The 14674-nt window shown below is 36.5% G+C and overlaps 1 protein-coding gene across 1 annotated transcript; it reads right to left on the bottom strand.

The window, feature by feature from the left end:
• Nucleotides 1-3382: 3382 nt before the first annotated feature.
• On the bottom strand, nucleotides 3383-13974 carry hbp1 (HMG-box transcription factor 1). Its single transcript, XM_081356453.1, has 11 exons — nucleotides 13932-13974; nucleotides 11671-11851; nucleotides 11382-11583; nucleotides 11177-11300; nucleotides 8552-8663; nucleotides 8108-8223; nucleotides 7848-8004; nucleotides 7604-7748; nucleotides 6211-6489; nucleotides 5502-5643; nucleotides 3383-5341 (listed from the first exon to the last, which is right to left on the bottom strand). The coding sequence occupies exons 1-11, from the start codon at nucleotides 13944-13946 to the stop codon at nucleotides 5324-5326; spliced, it is 1491 nt and encodes a 496-aa protein (XP_081212579.1). The 5' UTR covers nucleotides 13947-13974; the 3' UTR covers nucleotides 3383-5323.
• Between the last annotated feature and the right edge of the window lie 700 nt (nucleotides 13975-14674).

Genomic DNA, 14674 nt, shown 5'->3' on the forward strand with positions numbered 1-14674 from the left:
AACATCGCCGGGTCTTGTGGTTTGACTCTGAGATGAGGGCGACACGAGATGTGCAAACGTCCCATCAGAGGATTCGATCTGCAACACAGGCCAAATGTTAAAATACTAAATAATACATTTCATTTCTGAAGGAAATTTAATGCAATATTAATATAATGAACAAAAATGCATTAACAATCAATACGGTGTGTATATATATATATATAAAAAGAGAGAGAGAGATACATAGACATACTATTTAAATACAGTAAAAACAGTAATATTATTTTGATATATTATTACAAATAAAAAAATGTTTTCTATTTTAATATTTTATTATATTTTTATATATTTATAATATTTAATTTGAATATATTTTATTGAATATATTTTATAATTTTAATAAATCATATCAGAGTGATTTCTGAAGGGTCATGTGACACTGAAGACTGGAGTAATGATGCAGAAAATACAGCTTTGATCACAGGAATAAATTCGATTTTTAAATATATTGACATAGAAAACAGTTATTTTAAATTGTAATAATATTTCACAATATTACTGATTTTACTGTATTTTTCATCAAATAATTGCAGTCTTGGTGAACAGAAGAGACTTCTCTCAAAACCTGTTTGTTCAGCTTTGTTGTTTGCTAATTTTTTCTCTGTTTTCTGTTTTTTTTTTTATTGCTGGATTATCTAATTCTGATAAACCACCCATAAATGGTATGCAAAACCAAAACAAACTGTGATTGGTTTACATGTCTGTCAAACTATCCCTTCCTGTTGGTTCTTGGACAGAATAATCTGCTATCGGGGAGAGACTTTAGGCCGCTAGTAAACGCTCATCTACACGAGACTCACAATAACTGGCCGTTTTCCACTAAACAGCAGCTTATTCGTACAGTAAACATGAACACTAACTCCAGTAGTGTTTGTCATTGTTAAGCGGAACGCATCGATTTCGTTTGATCTTTCTCTCGCTCTCATACTCGTTCGCTTCCCATTATAGTGGTGTAATTACTTCTAATGAAGAAGTCTGTGTGCAGATGCAGGCTCTGATTAGCCAGCCGCACCCACAGACATCTCTCTCTCTCTCTCACACACACACACACACACACACACACACACACACACACACACACTTCATCTTTAAACGTTCATTTTGTTAGTCATTTGTTCTGCAAATTGCTCCTCTCAGATTCATAATGGGGGACTGCCTGAAGTCAGTGTGAACTGAAAGGCCTTAGACATGCAAACTACTACTAGTTTAAAGTCATCATAACTTTAACAAATAACAAATAACGAGGGCGGAGCAACCTGTCACTCACATGAGATCCACCAATAGCAAACCACTACCATCCAATCAATTCTCCACATATATAATCAAACCCCGCCCTACATTTGTTCTTGTTTGAGAAGCAGTTTCACTCGGATATACGTCACATTAGGGAAGAAAAGACCATCACAACTTCTGTTTCATGCCGACTTTAATGAATATCATTTCTGTTAGTGATCTAAACAAAGTCCTAATACTTAAGCGTGTCGGAATTGAGATGCTTAGTCATTATGAAATCAAAACTTGTGACGTATTAAGTAATGAATAACCATATGAATCATATTAAATTATGAGATAAATGTTGAAAATGGGATACTAAGTCTTAATTATGAGTAGGCGTGTCACGATTATTGTTAATCGTCTGATCGTGGGTGTTTCATCTAATCATAATTTGATATAGCCACAATAATTGTTTTTTATATTATATTAATTATATTATCAGAAATCATATGGGGCTAGTTCATTATAATTTTCTTTTTATTATATACAATTGAAAGTAAAAAATAGGCTTACACTGTAAGAGATGTTTTTTATGATAATTAACCGTCAGCGCAAAATTGAGATTAAGTGAGATAAAGAGAAAATTATAAGATATGAAGCCATAATTTACATACTAAGTCATAATTGTGAAAAAAGTCCACAATATGACATAAAAGTCTAAATTATTAGATAAAAATGTCAAAAAAATGTATGTCAAAAATACAATTATCTTATAATTATGACTTAGAATATCATAATTTCAGCTTTTTATCTCATTATTATGACTTGTTGGTAAAAAAAACCTGCAGGTGAATTATTATTATTTTTTTTTTTAAAGGGACATTTTTCATATTTATTTTTAGTGAATCCTCCAGAAAATGTAAATAACCTGTCTAGGCTATAGTCGCGCACACAATCATTATTGTGTTATATTGATATTTTGATCAGTTCTGGCTGTTTCGGTTTCATCGCTAACCACATCAGCTCTCAGACGAGTTTGTTATTGTTTGCACGGTGACATTGCGCTGACAGCTGCTGATTTGAACTGTCTTCTTTAATGTGGCTCTTCATTCTCGGCTTTATTCGCGCCTGCTCGCAGACCTTGACGAGAGGACACACACGTCACGGGCTCGCATGACTTCATCAATTCTGCTGGGGAGCTCCACATCATGCATAAACATGAGCTGTCACTATCACAGCGAGGTCCCAGAGCTGCCAGCCGAAAGTGGGGCCGCGGACACATGCTGCAGTGTGTGTGTGTGTGTGTGTGATTTGGAGGGGTTTCAGGAACGTGGAGCACAAGGCCGTGCCGTGGTGTTTCAGCTCGCTGTCGCAGTAGGTCAACACTCAGAGCTCAGAGAGCAAACACAGGCACACTGCAAATAGATGAAGATACTCCAGTGCATCTCCCACGCCGTCCCAACGTCCATTCCTAAATATATGATCTGATTTATTAGCCTGGTGGATGATAAAGTGGCTGAGAAAATCCTAGACCTACTTTGAAGGTCTTTATGGTGACTTAGAAACACCATCACATTAGTTTTGCATGGGCAAGCAGCACTGAAAATATTAAAATCTTGGTATATATGAAAATATATATCCTTTGATTCTGTTAGAATGTATTTTTGTCCTGTTTAAATGCTTTTAAGGCATACAGTTCAGGCACATTCATTTAAATTTCATGAGCACATTTAAGTGTTTTCTGACTTTGAAAGACATGAATTGTTCACAAGGAGAGCTGTCTTTGAAAGAAACATGTGGAAAGCTGGGCTAATGTTGGAAATCTAGTTTCTTTTACATATTTCTCCCAAATGGGTTGCTGTCTCTTAATGATAAAAGTGTCATTGTGTGCTACTGATATTTAGCCATAGTCTTTTATTTTATTTTATTTATTTATTCGTTTATCTTAAGGCAGTTAAAATCCATATTTCAGTTCTACAGTACAGTAAGCCTGTATTAATGTTTAGCTTTAATAATTATATTATTTTAGAAGCACAAAGCTGATGAGCACGTGCTTCATGTGTAGCATGTATTGTGTTTGTGCGCCCCCTGGTGGGTGTACACGAATAACTCATAATATCTGTCTGCAATTTAGTTAATGAGATTTATTGGACAATATCAGACCTGTAACGTCAGATAAAATAAGATAAGAAGCCACATATGAAGGTTCAACAAAAGGTTACATTGGATGGTGACGCTCCTGATTTCTGGCCGTGCAACTCAATTACTTGAGTTTTGATGTTTGGTGAGGACAGGAAAGATTCAATTGAAACTTCAAAGCAAATACGCTGAATGGGAAGATTGATCCACAGATCTTCTGATACACTGGGGTGTGTGTTAACACAGACTTCATTAAGGCTGTTTTAATGAAGATTTGTTTTGATGTCTGGAGAGTCTCCAGGGACACCGTCACCACGGAGATGAGTACGGCTATACTCCTTAAAATGCAAATCACTGGTCGGACGGTTAAAACAGGTTTTACAAACTTTGTCTATTAATTACTGACACAGTGCTGTTTGAAACCAAGCCAACATTCTCAAATTTACCACAGAATATGATTGATTTCAAAATCGTAATGCGTTTATAATCGAAGTTTATTGGCAAGGGTTTAACTTTAAAATAAAACAGAAATATACAGCTTGTATTTTTTGATATAATTACGCTATGTAACTTTTTTTATTTTTAATAATAAAACAGTTATTATGAGAGTATGAAAAAAACTGTCCTTACCTAAATGCGATTTGATAAACCTTTATAAATGATTTATATTTTAGCGCTGTCGGGACGGATTTGGCGGGAAGTTGCGTACCAACGTAATTCGCTTGTTTGTACAAACGTCAGTATAAAATCACATTAGTCACATTGTTTATGTTGTTTTTTTATTGATTTTTTCATGTCAGGAGACACAAAAGAAATGGTGCACATGTGTAGGGTAGCGAGTTTAAAATTTTATTTATAATATGATACAAGAATAGTTTGTGCAAGAAATGGATGGGAACGTTGACCTGTACAATATTAACATAAATGTATTTGTAATGCAATCCAATGGCAAACACAAAACACAACACTCAGTTGCTCAGTTTGGCCATGATTGTGTCAAAGGATACATCTTATCAAGATATATATATTTTTTTACACATCATTTCAGCTTGTATACATTTATTGGTTGTATAAGGTTATATTTGAATATAAAGTGCAAAAACAAGAACACTTACAGTGAAGGCATGGCCCTGAAGTGCTGTATGTGACAACATGTGTGTCGTTGTACTTGCTTGCTTGCGTGTGGGACTCTATCCATGTTCAATATGGCCATTATGGATAGACTCTCATACACACACACACACACACCTGCACACAGTTACGCAGACACACACACTGATTATGGCCTAGGCTGGACTGGTGTCATATCAAATTCAACCATTTTCCAGCACGTCGACGAATACGAAGTTCAACAGCATTCGTCTGTTTGCAATACATATGAGTCTGTGCAATAAGTTGAGTTATACAAATATAATTAATATGAACAGCTGAAAAAAACAAGCTAAGATCTAAATTTCCCCTTTTTACATTGAAAAATAGACATTATTTGTATATATATATATCGCTCCTTCGGCCTCAGTAAAATAGCACCACAGGGTTGCACCTTTCAAGCCTAGAAATACGAAATTACCTGATAGAAGAACTGAGCGTTGTCTTGCTTTGGAAAAGTAAGGCATTTTCGTCATTTTTGAAAGGATAAGAAAAATACACAAGCACTGTTAGTTGACTAGATTAAAAAAAAAATTTATATCGCAAATAATTATATCATGATTTGCCTTTCGTTCATATATTTTTTAAAATGTATTTCTTCTTTTGCAATTCTTCTCGCGAAGACGTTTCGTTGTAATTAGCGAATTTGATTTGTTTGTTTTTTTCCCTAAAGCAAGTGCGTGAAGCATCACAGTTGCGGTTTATCATTCTGTTGAGAGAATGTGTATCGGTGTCCGTCTCCTGCAGTCCAGTTCGTGTTTTGGTGACGATCCTCAGGCTAGTTCTGCTGAGAGCCCTAGCGAAATGGAGAGGAATATGATTTAACGATCAATTTCAAATTCTTAATGACCTAAGAGCCAATGAAAATGACGACAAAATCAAGGTAAGTCAAATTTTATCCTTAAAAAACAGATTCACGATATCAACGCTAATCATGCTAATTCAAAAATGCTAACCGAGTTTGTTCTCTTGCGTTTCCAGCAGTCAGGGTTGAGACGTTTCTGCTCCTCGGCCAGAGCTTTGGCTTCCATGGTGTACAGCCTCCTTTCCTCGTTTTTCATCTTCTTCCATTTATCGCCCAGAATCACGCTGATGGCTCTGAGTAAATTAGACACAGAAACATCTGTAATGCCTCATTTATCCTCATTTTACAAGTTTTTTTTTTTCTTATTCTACGAAAATGTATTATTTTGTCCTATTTTAGTATGGATGCTGCCTATGTAGGAGACAGACATCAAGACAGCGCACTAGGTTATGTCTGCCTTACTATATATTTTTTAATTATTATTCAACTTTCATAAAAGCTTACAATGACATTTAACATTAAACATAAGCCAAACAGATATTGGGGAAAACATTTAACAGATTAACTTACATTGTACAGAGTAAATCATTAAATTCTACAAATTATTTTTTTTTAATATAAGAGATGTTTTTATACACATTATTTCTAGTGATTGAATTCAATAATAGAATATTTTAAGATCTTTACAGAAAAAATTAAAGGAGGGTGTTATAGACATTACTTTAGCTTTAAGAATATGAAACTTCCCAAGAAGAATGATTAACTTTAATGAGTTATCAATTATATCGGAGCCAGTATCAGCTCACTAGGTTCTGGAACAGAGCTAACGCAAACATGTGTTTGTTTGCACATCAACACACCTGTTGTCTTTGCCGGGATACATCTGTGTGTATTCCACCCTGTACTTCTTGGCAAAAAGCATGAAGGCATTCATTGGCCGCTTGCACTTTGTGGGTGTGGCTCCAGAGCTCCCTGAGGCGTGGCTGCGCTGTGATTTGCTGCTGGTGGAGTGGTGGGAGGAGCCGAGGGCCTCACAGTCGGGACTCACAGCGCCCCCGCTGGACTGGGAAGCCCGACGCTGGCGTGCCATACTGCTCAGAACATACACGGCAGAAGAGTCGAGAGGAGTGAAGTCATAACTGTGGGGTGAGAAAACATGTTAAATGTCCATGGAAAAAATCACCCAGTCCCTTCGGTTACAGAAGGACAAAGGGGAAAAGTACTGGAGGAAATGGGATTGTTACATACAAAAAACTAATAATTAATATACTTTTAGAACTGTACCACAATACCACAAAGCAAGACCTCATGTACCAGTTATCGTTGATGGTTGTGTTATTGTTGTTTGATTTTTACTTCTTTTTCTCTATTAATTTTTTTCTTTACTTTTTTCCCCCAAAAAGATGTTTAACGTGTCAAGTTTAAGCTCTATAATATATCTATATAATATAGCTCTATATAAGTTCTTATGTCAGAAATGATGTATCTATGTTATTATTATTATTTTAAAATAATAAGATACATCTAGGAAATCTAAACTAAAACTAACTCAATTAAATGAGGTACTAGTTGCAAAAAAGTATCAAATTAGGTCATATATCACATTCAATAAGACAAATATATTTTTCTTAAATCATATTTTAATTCGTCATTACCACAATGCAAAAAAATCTTAACATTAATATGAAAAAAGAATGAATATCGGAGGCAATTTACACCAAGGTTTCATTTGTTGAATTTTTTTAAATTACTATTATAATATTCATTCATATTTTCAATTAGCTTTTAATATTATATTTTCAGTTTTTATTTTAAGTTTAACTTTTGTCATTTTTAATAGTTTTTCATTTATTTATTTTTATTGATATTTTAACAATGTAGACATCAATCCAAAACAACCAGTGTGTTGCACACAAGCCATAAACAAAAATCAAAAATCAAACCAAATAACAGTAATAATAATAATGATAAATTAAATGCAGCATGCTCATTATAACACAATGCAGGAAAACAAAAACATATGCAAGCAACATATATGTATATTCAAATGTATGTTTTTATTTCTATTTAGCTTTAATTTATTTTTATTTCAGTTTTTAGTTTAGTGCTTAGTAATTTTATTTCAGTTAGTTGCCAAGGCAACATTTAAAAAAATAAAAATCTTCATTAAATATTTGTATTATTTTGATCTAATATTTTATTGCAGCTTTATTTCAATTAAGGAAGATTAGTTCACAATAACAACGCTGGTACCTCCTAAAAGTGTCAAAAACGACAGAGTCGTCGCAGTTGATGGCGTCACGGTGTCCTGGCGGCAGACACAAGTCTCCGACCTGCATGTCATAGCAGGGAATGCCGTGCTGTACAACGGTAAGGCTCGGATAGAAAGAAGACCACCCTAACACACACACACACACACACACATACACACACACACACAGTTAGAATAATCCATTGATCACAACGATACTGCGCAGAAAAAGGCTTCAGCATTTACCTTTATTTTTCACAAAAAATGGATGGTCCAATCTGCACTCAGCAGTCAGAGGCCCTGCTTCAGGGGAACCAGGGTCAAAGGTTAACTTCAGGACAGACTGGCCGAAAGACACACTCTCCTCAAAGATCACCAGCTTTAGACCATCAGAGCCATAATTCTGCCAGACAAATAAACTTATATTATTTTGGCAATAGGATTTTTCAAAGCATACTTCGAAGTAACTTGATGAATAATTGCAGGGCTCATGTGTACACGATTACCTTCATCGGGTTGGACTGTGTTTCTCCCTCGTCATCAGAATCTTCATCCGACTCCATCACATCCTCTGCCTCCTGCCACTCCACATTCGGACCTTTGTGGAAGCGTAAACGTGTTCCTAGAGGAAAAAGATGGGGTAGCACAGTGACAAAAGTTTGGTGAGATACTCACAATCACACTTTTGTTCAAATAAAATTACATTCAAGTACAAGCAAACATGTTCTAGGAAGAGGGTGTGTTGACTAGAATTTGTTCTGAGGACTTCTTGTCCCTCCTGTGACCCAGAGACACGCCTGTTTCCCTCTTTCACTCCTGTTGCTCTGCATTTGTAACAGCAGAAGGTGCTGTTCACCACATTTCCCCAAGTCACTCATTGATGCCATTGCAATATTGGCTGCTATTCTGTTCCCAGCTTTTAGGAGCACCTTATCTGTGTGTGTCTTTACCTTTCAGGAAACAATGCCAGGCAGTGGAGGGCCAGGAATGGGACCATCCCAGGTCGTCATCATCAGACAGAGACGACATACAGAAAATGCCAGACTCCGACTCACTGCTGGCCTGTAAAATGCACAGAAAACAGCCTCAGAAGTCTATACTAGATCCGATTTACTCTTTAACGGCCAGCCGCTCTTTGGCAAAAAAGTCACAGTCTGGCTTTAAACAGGCAAATGCATAAGAGTGTATGATTGGATCATTATTACAGTGATTATTATGTTATATGTTTGGCATCAGTTCTTCTAACCCTAATTTAATGGCGTTTGTAGCTTTTCATTTCTTGTCAGTACAAGATCTGGGCCAAAAAATGTATGATCCTCTTGATGGAACTAACATCACAACATTTATTTGTGATATATATATGTATTATATATTTACATTAGGGCTGTCAATGGATTACAATTAAAAAATTTGACATAAATGGTGTATGCTTAATTGATGGAACTAACATCACAACATTTATTTGTGATATATATATGTATTATATATTTACATTAGGGCTGTCAATGGATTACAATTTAAAAATTTGACATAAATGGTGTATGCTTAATGTCACAATGAGTTTGCAATTAATAGCACAAAAAGTGTGCAATTTATCGCAAACATATTGTGAAATTAAACTTACACCATTTATCTAGTTTATCACATTCATTTTGTCATCATTTGCTATATCCAGCAAAGGAAACCATCAGACTAAATGGTGATTCTCACAAACGACACTTGGAGACTAAAAAAAAAAGGACACCAAATGATATAAGGAGTCCTTATAATTCATACATTTATGCACACCAAAAAAAAAAACATTACAGAAAAAAACTTTTCAGAATTCACAGTATATAGTATGTGTACAGTGCAACATCAAAGAGCTTGTTTACATTTTACACAAGTCAAGTTGTGATACCGAACATGGAGATGCCCCAAAAAATTAAAAAACCCTAAACCAGACTGCATTTACCTACTATCACAGATCCATTCAGAATTACTAAACACAGCAACATACACGACAAATCAAAACATTATCCTGAATGTGTGTGAAAACATAATGAATGTAGTGAAATGTGTCTGTCCGTAAATACACTGCGTCGAGAGTGAACATACAATGCTTGTTTGCGCATCTTTATTACCGTACGACTCCTCTACGTCACCGCAATCATCTTTACCTTGATTGTAATACTCTTCCATCGAAACTTTACTAGTGAGATGTTGCTTTATCTAGCCAAGAAATGTAGTTTGCATATCATCTGGCCGTTAACATTCCCTTCAGTCTGTATTTCACACAAGCGTGATGTGTAAGGGCTTGTGCTCTTCAGAAACAATCACAGACCTCGTGTTTTAAAGCGAAACACACACTGGGAATGAATAATTCACTGAAAACGCAACGTGAGGCTCTATTCTCTCTGCTATCTCTTATGTCATAAGCCTGGTTTTCTTTACATTAGCGCTGTTTTGGACTGATTGTTTGAATGCATTCGCTTACTAGATCAATGGACCTAAAATTTTCCCAGAGTTTACCGGCTTAAAATGATCTGATCTTGCAAACAGAGAAGCGAAATCCGGTTAAAGCGTCAGAATAGACATTTCCGCCTACCAGGGTTTCAGGTGCTCAGTGTGATGAACTCCCGACTTCTAAGATCAAATAATTATAACATATAAATGTGAACAATTTCAGTCATTTATTTGCGTTAAATTATTTTAACGCGTTCATGATTTTTAATGAATCACATGCACTGACCAGTTAACATTGACCGCTATAATTTATACAGGGCTTGACATTGACTTTTTTGCTCACCAAACACTGGAAAGTGGTTTTCCAAAGTTACTAGCCACTCAGCATTTTCACTGGCCACAATTTTGATATCGATTCCATGGGGGAAAACTTCCATTTATATATTTTTAATATTATCTCAAAATTTGGCAGCAGGTTTATCACTTTAAGACCTGACATACGGACCCATTATACTGTTTTATTTGATTTTTTTGCACCCTCAAATTCCAGATTTTCTAATAGTTGTATCTCGGGCCAAATATTGTCCTATCCTAACAAACCATACATCAATGGAAAGCTTATTTATTCAGATTTCAGATTATGTAAAAATCTCAATTTCAAAAAAATTGACCCATGTGTCTGTTTTTGCGGTCCATGGTCTCATATACACTTTGGGTGTGAGAACAAAATCGCGGGAATGAGTCAAATTATGCTGAATACGCACAATCCCACGCCGAAATTCAAGCCCTGTTACACCAACAATATTAATCCCGAGCAAATTAAACGAGTGAGTGAGGAGAGGAGGGTTTGTGTGTCACTTGTTTGTCGGAGAGAGAGAGAGAGAGAGCAGGTATCGTGTCTCCTGCAGAATAGTTTCTGATATCTCAGTATTGATACAGCTTTTGGCTGGTGTTAATGTCAATATATATATAATTTAATTTAAATAATATAAATAAGTTTCATGGCCAGTAAATTTGCCGGGTTCACTAACCATTGGCAAGAGCGGCAATCTGGACCTTGATATCCGCACATAACTTTGGCATTAAACCTGATTATGAGTGTTTGTGTTTGGAAAGGCCCGTGGCCGTACCCTGGTGCGCCGGCGCTCTCTCATGTGGCTGCGGGCGGGACTGGGGGCGCTGCTGGAAGACAGAGGGGGTCGAGCGTAGGAATGTAAACTGCTACTGCTGGAGAAGATGTGGACAGGAGAAGACCTGCAATGATAATGTGCCATCATCAGTATAGCCTGAGCTGCACGATTTACATGAATTGTATATATTCCAGGATTTCCTGACCGGTTGTGTGGGGCGTTCTGGAGCAGGGGGCTTTGAGGGCTCGTGGCGATGTTGGCCAGCTCGGTTAGCCAGTTTGTGTGTGAAACGCTGGAACTCCACGCTTCGCCGGGCTCCTCCTCGTGATGCGACACACCCGGGGCCACCTGGAACACGCCAGGGGTCGACTGATCATCCTGCACCTCCTGCAGCTCAGGCAGGTCATCTGCAGAGACACACACTGTCATTTACAAGTAATCGGAATATTTTTTTACATTTTTTAGACTAAAATATGAGCGGTAAAGCTTATTACCGAACTCCATGTGGCTCTCGTTAGAAGGGCAGCCGGGTGAGGAGGGCAGACGCTCATTACACTTGAGCAGGTCGAAGGCCTCGTCCATTCCTGAGCTCTGTGACTGGACTTGCTGGACTCTCTGGGGGACTGACTGAGTTTTCACTTCCCACACCATATTATACCATGTCAGCTGTGAAGGCTGCAAATACAAGACAAGTGTGTTTAACCCTCTATGGTATGGTGTTTAACAATTAATTTCTACAAATTTCCTTGCTATTCAGAAAGAAATACAATATATTGCACTATGGCAATTAAAAGGGCAGGCTTAAGGTAGCCAATGATGTGCTGTTTTTAAGTCACGTGACATTTGAATGTCCTTCGTTCCCATTGTCACCCTCACACGGAAGACGAAGTGCTCAGAAAATGCTCTATTAAACTAATTTCTAAACATCTCTTCTCAAGGGGGATTTTTTTAGCATATTTGATAAGTATATTAGTAAATCACAAATCCACTTTGTCTGTAAATTGAGAAAATATCACAATAATACCACTATGGAATTCCAGTAATGTATTTCCCCATTGGGATTTTTTATATATAGTAGCATCAACAATATGATTGCAGTTATTTATTTATTTGAAGTTTTTAATTTAGTATAGTTGTATTTATGTATAAATAACAAATTGATTTCTTCATTTCAGAAAATGAATACAGTAATAGTTTACGGAAAGGGCAATAGGAAGAGTGCAGGGTTAGCTCTTCCATGTGATGATAGTGAGGATGAGTAAGCCAAATGATTGGGAATGAAAGGGATCGACTTATTTTTGGTTTGGATGAGTTCCAAGTATATAAATCTATCAATTTCTAAAATATATATATATATTTTTTTTTTACCATTTTCCGTTTGGATGTATATGATTGAAGCTATTTCATGCAATTAAAAACTTATTTGAAAAAATATTTCATGGTTAGAACATAATGCTTACCATAGAGTGTTAAAGTGAAAGAAAAATGGGTAGGTAATTTCCAGACCAACATACTTGCATTTGCTTTTACTTTGGGTTTGTTTTTGCATTATGTAGACTTTTCTTTTAAATGAATGAATGAATGAATGAACGAAATGGGTGAATGAATGAATGAATGAATGAAAGAATGAATGAAGCAAAACACAGAAACAAACACAGCCTTTTCGTGGGGTATTGTGCAATATGTTCTTGGCCACTGCTTGATCACGTTGAGCACACGTATATAAAATGAAAGATTTTAAAAGGCTTTGAGTCATTCATTTTGGCGTGTTAAATTACGCGTTTTGTTTTTGCTAACACTGCGTCCGTTTCTGTAAAGCGCAGTCACGTGACCCGCATTGCACGCAAGGCTTGTTTATAAACTTTCAGGGACTTCGCGCATGCGCAGCGCAGCTCATTCATTCATAACTGCGTAACAACGGGGGATCAATAACAGCGATAGACTGCGCTAGAAAATTCACAATGACTTTTGAGATTCATAGATTGAAATCTCCCCGTTCGATTCAATCGAAGATTGTCCGTGTTTATGAGCGGAAAGCTTCATTTGAGGCTATTTTGCTCGGTTTCAGTTTTTCACACAGGAAGAAAATAAGATTTTTCTGCTTTCGTGAACAAAACGGACGGAATCGCATAGATGTTTTGGTTTATAATTGATATTTTAGCACGAATAATGTTTTTTTTTTATAACTGAATACGGGAACAATAACTTCAATACGGCTGTAGCAACGATATGAAGGTCTTTGTTTGAAAAAATCGCCAAAAATGAATCAACGACTGCGGTATTTAATAAAAACACATCTTATACAGACCATCCAGCGGTGAGACTTTTGATCCACGCAGAATTACTGAAAATAAATGCTTAAAACTGAACTCAAATGTCAATGGTGGGAGCTGTAAACAAAAGAATGTCAACAAGTTGAGACATGGTACATCAAGTCCTTCCTTTCCCCCCAGTGTAATGAATGGAGACCCTGTTTTCTTCTTGGCTTTGATAAAAAAACACGACTGGTTATGTTTAACTATTGTCACTAAGATGAGGTTGAGAATTACTAAACCACAAGCAAAACAACAAACGTCACGGAGGGAAAAAAAAACCCATCAAGTATAAAGTTGTCATTTGCGATCGAAAAAATGAATGACAGTCTTTTTGCTCCCAACGGCCACAACCGTCCCCGTTTAAAATAGTCACGCAAAATAAAGTTCATTGACATTACTGTTTCATTTCATGGTAATATTTCAACAACTTTTTTACTTACCAAACCTGTCGCCATTACCGAGTATCTCTGGCATTCTCCGCGAAGGCAGGACCGATTACTTTTAGATCTGGCCTCCCATTGGTGGAGACGTACGTCAGTTTGGTGAGCTCGAAGCCCGATTGGCTAGTCGCTTGGACACTGGGATAGACATGGATGGGTTTGTTATTGTGTTTGTGATTGGCCAGTTCTCCATGCCCGTTACATCAGCCGCGAATTTTATTGGTTGAGACGGCACATTTTATATGAAAGACCCTCCTTCTTTGTTAAATGGGGTCTTGAGATAATGTATTGTCTTAAGACGTTGTAAACAAACATAAAACAAGATTGGTCCTGTCATTTGGATTTATTACAGCTCATTTAAAGTGAAATGGCTGTTGGTTTGAGGCATAAATGCAGGTTATGGACCCAATTAACGATATAAAAGACAAAAATATCACGTCCATATGAGGAAGTTTAATTTTTTGATGGCATTTCTATGTAAATGTTACTCAGCGAGGTCATAATATGCATAAGTGAACATAAATACTTTCAGCATAGTAATAAAATGCTCACAGTCTCACAATTTAGCTGTAATAATCACAACATGATTTAAATACAAAATTGTTCTTTATTTGAATGGAAAGTCAAATATAACTGACGTTATAATACTGGGTTCTCTTGCACCAAGAGACTGTAGACCTTTGATCCATTTTTCAGGACATAAAAAGCATTAGCGACTTCTCAATTATATGCGGCAGAAATTC

The sequence above is a fragment of the Scardinius erythrophthalmus genome, assembly GCF_964197995.2.
Source record: "Scardinius erythrophthalmus genome assembly, chromosome: 24".
NCBI lineage: Eukaryota > Metazoa > Chordata > Actinopteri > Cypriniformes > Leuciscidae > Scardinius > Scardinius erythrophthalmus.

Coding starts and splice junctions, on each gene's coding strand:
- hbp1 (XM_081356453.1), bottom strand. Junction 7,749..7,847: donor ATTTTTTGTGAAAAATAAAG/GTAAATGCTGAA, acceptor TGTGTGTGTTAG/GGTGGTCTTCTTTCTATCCG. Junction 5,644..6,210: donor TATCCCGGCAAAGACAACAG/GTGTGTTGATGT, acceptor TAATTTACTCAG/AGCCATCAGCGTGATTCTGG.